General features: G+C 40.5%; 1 protein-coding gene across 1 annotated transcript in view; it reads left to right on the top strand.

Moving 5' to 3' along the window:
* The first annotated feature begins 4,378 nt into the window (after positions 1–4,378).
* Positions 4,379–6,000, top strand: part of TACR3 (tachykinin receptor 3) — a 37,668-nt gene continuing 36,046 nt past the window's right edge. Inside the window, exon 1 of the mRNA XM_063157998.1 lies at positions 4,379–4,854. Within this exon, the coding sequence (XP_063014068.1) occupies positions 4,379–4,854 (476 nt within the window). The remainder of the gene's footprint in view (positions 4,855–6,000) is intronic.

The following is a 6,000-nucleotide window of genomic DNA, read 5'->3' as shown; positions in this document are numbered from 1 at the left end:
GAAGGATCATTTCCTCCAGCGGGGCACTGGAGGAAGGAGGCAGGGAAAGAGGTAATTAGGCTAAGCCTAATCAAGCAAGCAAATCCAAAACCAAAAAGCAAACTTCACAATGCCCTCTCTTCTATATTCAAAAGAAAGGACAGAGGACAGGCCTTGTAAAACATCTTAATTGATGCCATTATCACTTCTGCTAAACAGAGATACTGTGCAGGCTGCTGTTTTACCACAAATCCCTATTTGTGCAATGATGATGATATTCTCTGTCTCTCACTCTCACAGCACACAGAAAAATTTAGTGAAAGAAAAATTTCAAACAAAACTTCAAGCACATCAGAAGACGTGTAGAAAATTAAATCATAATCTCATAAACAACTAAGAATAACTTCTAAATCTACCTTGTAGTCAAGATGCTAAGTCAGGAGCTAAGCTTCTGCTCTGGCTAAGTAGGAGCCAGCTAAGCTGGAACTGTGAAAAAATAGCTTCAAACTGTATAACACAAAGGAAGAAGTAGAGACAATCACAGCTACTTTTCTGTTCACACATTGGATATTTCTTATCGATTTCCTAGTGTTTCTGTGAAGCTAGGATTGGGGAGCTGCTAATAGTGACAAGTTTAACCACAGTTTAAAAGTACAAAGTAGCTGTCAGTGGAAAAGCAAAGGGGCAAATGACCATCAGGAAATAAAAGACATCAGATGGCCAGAAGAAAGTAACTCTAAAACTGAGTAGCCTTACAGAGTGGAAAATTAAACATTCCAACCGCAAATAGGCATAAACTGGAATGGTCAAAAGTTAACATAAGATAACAAATACCTGTAACAGTTCTGGAAGAAAACACCAGCACAGTTACCCTCTATTGTCTATGAGAGACTGAGAAAAAACACAGATCCTTGTTTTTTTGTACTACTCCTTTGCATAAGGTGCATCCCAGTGAGGCAGATTATGCTACTCAGAAGTTATGAACACAAATGTGTTCACCAAAGTTGCTATGGAACTTTTTTGAGAAACTCAATGCTGATGGCCTCCAGCTGACTAAATTTCAATCCGTACATGTGTAACCAATATAAATTTTAATGGAGAAGCACAGCTGACATCCCTATATATATGAGTTTCCTCCATAGACAAGATTCAATTAATGACTGGCTGCCCAACATATTTTCTTATTTAGTTTAGTAAAATGTTAGCAAGGGCAGATCACCCTATTTTTTGCTGTAGCCCTTTGGATGTAGGAAAATCTGGCTTTGCTCCAATTATTTCTCTGTGGTTTCAGTAAGAATGAAAACCAGAACACAGAGAATTTATTCTAGCAAATATTTAGTCATCTCCAAAAGGAGTTATAAATATTCCCCATGGGAGACTGATCCAGATGCCCAACATTTGTCCTGTGCTGTTCAGTTTTCCACTTCTCAAAAAAAAACAAGTCCAGATATTCAGCCACCTCTTTTGCCAGTTTCAGATACATGCTGCAGGCTGATCACATCCATCTTACTGAGCAAATGACTAATTAAAAAATCTACGTTGTCCTTTTATGCTAATGGTACCTCACGGTTTTTCTTCTCATTTATGGGGGAGAGGAGATGGGGAGGAGCATAGTATACAAAAATTTCCCTACAGGGAAGACTTATTTTCTCAGCATACCTCTGAAGAGGAAGACAGAATCAATGAGACTTTGATTTCTACACTGCAAAGCTGACACTCCTGTGTTGGGGGCCTGGCTGACATTTCACAAGCACAGACTACAAAAAGCTTCCTGATTTGTGTTTAAAGTAAGTCTCAAGGACTCGGTTTACCTATAGTTCTGCTAGAATAAGGAGATGTTACCTTGTACTGTCTTCTCACATTGTGACTGGGAATGCATTGAGAACAAATTCCCTTGGGGGGACCATAGATGATTAGGGAAAGACATGGGAATGGTCTCTCCTGAACACTTGGAGTGCAGTGGCCAGCAATTTTTCACAGCAAAGCTAGAACAAGCTTCATTCCAGAACAAGAAATTAGACTTCTGCTTTCAAAGTCAAAATCCAGTCCCTAGTTTGCAGCACTACTGGATATTACACATTTTTCATGGAAACCTGAGACAGAGTTTACAAACATGACCAGAATGGGATTCCATGAACTTCAGCAAGTGGTGCAAACACAGATCCTTTATCTCCCCATACAGAGGAAATTACCACAGTGCCCTACAGGATTCTGTTCCTGTAAGTTTACACTCTACCGCACGCTTGTCAGTACTGTGTGCTAGAAATAAAATGCCTGTCTCTGCTAAAATGAAGGGAAAGGAGTAATAGAGCTGAGGTTGGGAGAGATGGATGGAAGCAACAGAAAAATGTGGGGCACTTGTGCAACTGGTGTACAAATGTGAAAAACACATCAGCTTAGTAAAAGAATAAAGTCTGGAGTTCTTAGTTTGGGCATAAAGGTGGAATGGTACAGGGCACAGGGCTGGGTTTGTACTCTCTGGCTTACAGCCATGTGAAAACCTTGAGTGAAGCTGCTGGAATCAAGAGCTGAGTGTCCAACTCTGCTGTAACTAGTCAGTCCATTGTTCCTCACTCTTTGGAACCAGCAATTGAATGTTTTCATTTCTCAAACTCACAGAGATTGTCTACCATGCCTTTCTTCAGGCTCGCCTCCAGGGAGAGGAAGAAAGAAGAGGCAGCTGGAAGATTTAGAATTCAAAATGGAACTGTGGTTTTAACTGCAGTGACTTTCCTGTTACAAGCATCTGCAGTGCATGGGTGGGTTTTAGACAGGCTGTAGCACCAGGTGATTTACAGCAGAGCTTCTGTGGTTTTCTGCAAAGCTTCTAAGCCTGATGTGGGCAGCTGCTCAGGCTGGGATAAGTTGGTAAAAGCTCATACAGAAACAGCCACAATTACATTCATTCAAATTAAAACTGCAGTGAAAACCTGACAATTAAAATGCAGGCACTGCTTCCACTGGGTAAATATATCAGGGAGGAAGTGGTATACAGGAGTATTTGATTTTTGTTTGAAGCTTTTGTTTTAAAAAGTACTGAATGTGTCATTGCTGATAGGGACATTGAATAGCTCCCACTGCTGTGATACAATTGAAACCTCTGCTGATGACAAGTAGAAGCTCTAAATTGTTGAAACATGAAAGATTGGCACTAAAACACATTTTCTTAAGACTGCAGCCTATTGAATAACAAAGGTTTGTTAGCTGAAGTCCCTTGCAATCAATCCTTGCATAAAACATGCATTCCTAATGCCAGCTGTTGTTAACATATTAACAAGGAAACTGATTTTGGATTTGAAAACATTGGGTGTTAAATTTCCTCATTTACCCTTTTATACCGTTCTAGAAATCACTGCATATCAAAATATTGGTTGCTCAAAATAATAATAGTACTAAGCATGAAATACATGCAAATCAGGGAAAACAACTTTTTTTTTTTCAAATACACAATGAAAACAAACCACTAATATTTTACCCATAACTAGGGACACCTATGTTTAGGGTTGCATTCTGTTTCACTAAAAATCAGTAACTGCCGAACATGCAAATAGCTTATAAATATTTCTTGATATCAATTACATGTTACAGAATGAAAAGTGAAATTAGAGAGCAGCAAAATGTATTTGTTTGTCTGAAAGAATCACTATTCTAAATCTGTAACTTACAGAATGGTTTCAAGGAAAGTGTGTACTAAATAAAAAGAGAGCAGCAAAAAAAGGATGTCTGAATTGATCTGGAATAAATTCATCTGGAGAGAGCTTTAATAAAAAGGCAGCCTCAGTCCTGGGAATTTCAACTAAGCCAGCTGATTAGAACTGCAAACACAGGGCAAATAGACTATTTAAAAAAGGATGCACAGTAATGAAACTTAAAGAAAGACAATATAAAACAAATCTCTCAACATAAATGAGATGAGAATTCATTTTCCCTGTGATGCTTTCCACAGCTCCTGAAAGTGCCTGCTGCTGGCAACAAATGACATACAAGGGGAGGGAGAGCAGAGGGAAGGAGCTGTTAGCTTACCAGCCGATGGAGCTTATCGCTCCACTCCCTTCGTGACGCTGGGAACTCACAAGCCTATAAAATGTGCCTTGGCTCCCAGTCCCCTTCTCCTTGAGCAAAATCAAAAGCAAGAGGCTGTACAGAGGAGAAACAGGATGCTGTTCTACTCCGAGGTAGCTCTCCTGACTTGTCTGTTAGAGCATTTCTAACAGTTTGAACAGCATAGCCAAAGATTTTTTTCTGACAGAGCTCTCCTTTCCAGCACCTGCTGTGCTGCCTTACTGCCCCTTCTCTTCCTTCCCTCTTCTTATCTGTTGGTGGGGATTTTGGGGGGGGGTTGGGACTGGGAGGTGGGAGAGCTACATCGTTCCTGGAAGAGGGGAGAGAAACACCCAAGATGACTTCGGTCCCCACAGCCAAGTGGAACATGAGCACGAGCAGCAGGTGGAACGTGAGCCTTGTTGAAGCAGGAGATCCCTGGGGACAGGCTCTGGAAGCACCAGCAGCAAATGCTTCTGCCCCGGTAGCTTCCTCAGCAGGCAATTTCTCCAATCAGTTTGTGCAACCTTCCTGGCGCATTGCCCTGTGGTCTCTGGCTTACGGCGGCGTGGTGGCAGTGGCCGTTTTTGGGAATCTGATTGTCATCTGGATTATCCTGGCTCACAAACGCATGAGGACGGTGACAAATTACTTCCTGGTGAATCTGGCCTTCTCTGATGCCTCCATGGCTGCTTTCAATACTCTCATCAACTTCATCTACGCGCTGCACAGCGAGTGGTACTTTGGAGAGGCTTACTGCCGCTTCCACAACTTCTTCCCAATCACAGCTGTCTTCGCCAGCATCTACTCCATGACAGCCATCGCTGTGGACAGGTGAGACAAGAGAAAAGTGTAGGGGTGAGAGACTGAGATCAGATTCTCTGCCAAAATAAAAATGCAGAGATAACAATCATAGTGATGAGAGGCAAAGATCTCAATAGCTCATTCACTGTGCTCCTCTGTGCTTCTTTAGGATCTCTTCCTAACATTCTTTTCCTCCTGGTCTTTGGTCTTTTTTCTTCAGGTTTCCATTGTTTTTATTCTACTGCTTTCTTTTATACCAAAATTTCCTCTCTCTGTTTGACTTCAGCTGCACTCCATCTTTCAATACTTATTCTGTAACAGCAACTCAGGGTTTTGCTTCCCACTGTGAAAACAGTCTGTCTCTCAGCCAGGCATCTGATATATACTGATAAGGCGTTGCAGAGTGTCTGTGTGTAAAGGGAGAGGATTTCAAATTTCCCTCTTTTCTGTATTTCTGCAGATGGCAGAGGCATTTGCCTCCTCTTCAGAAATCACTTCAGATCCCATTTTTAATAGCTTTTCTCACAGTCAGCTCTGAGATGCTTTGTTCCTGCTGATTTTAACTAATGAGACTATTTACATTACCATCTGTGCATATCTAGAAGTCTGGTAAGAACATAGTTTCAAAGTACTCAGGTTTTTTCTGATTTCTTGAAGCAAAATAAAGCTTTGTGACTCTCAAAGCAAAAACATCTGGGAAAAACTTTACCTTTGTAGTCCTGACAATAATGGAATAAGACAGTTGTAACATCCATACAGCAGAGGGAAGATGTAGTTGCCAGTTTCCTACACAGATGCATTGATGGACTCTGTTTCTCAGAGACTGTTCTGAGTCTCCCCTGGGAAATGTTTCTTTATTATTGTTTTCACATTTGCTGTGCTGGAGAGATAACTTACTGGGGGTTTTTTGTTTGTTTGTTTGTTGTGGTTTTTTTTTTTTTTTTAACTGATTTGTATTTCAGGTCTTTTACTCCTCTTAGCAATGCACTGAGATTATTCACTAAACTCCTACATATTCAAATCACATTATACATATTTTCTGAATTGACTTATCAGAACTGCAGTATTTCCAACTGATGGTAGTTAAGGTTTTATAAGATTCAATCCACTTTTTAAATGTTATTTCTCATTTTTCCAGGTAAAAAGATTGGGAAACATTGTTGTGCCTTTTGTACT

The sequence above is a fragment of the Melospiza melodia genome, chromosome 5, assembly GCF_035770615.1.
Source record: "Melospiza melodia melodia isolate bMelMel2 chromosome 5, bMelMel2.pri, whole genome shotgun sequence".
Taxonomy (NCBI): domain Eukaryota; kingdom Metazoa; phylum Chordata; class Aves; order Passeriformes; family Passerellidae; genus Melospiza; species Melospiza melodia.
Note: the sequence above shows the minus strand (reverse complement) of the source record. Positions and strands in the feature narration are given on the sequence as shown.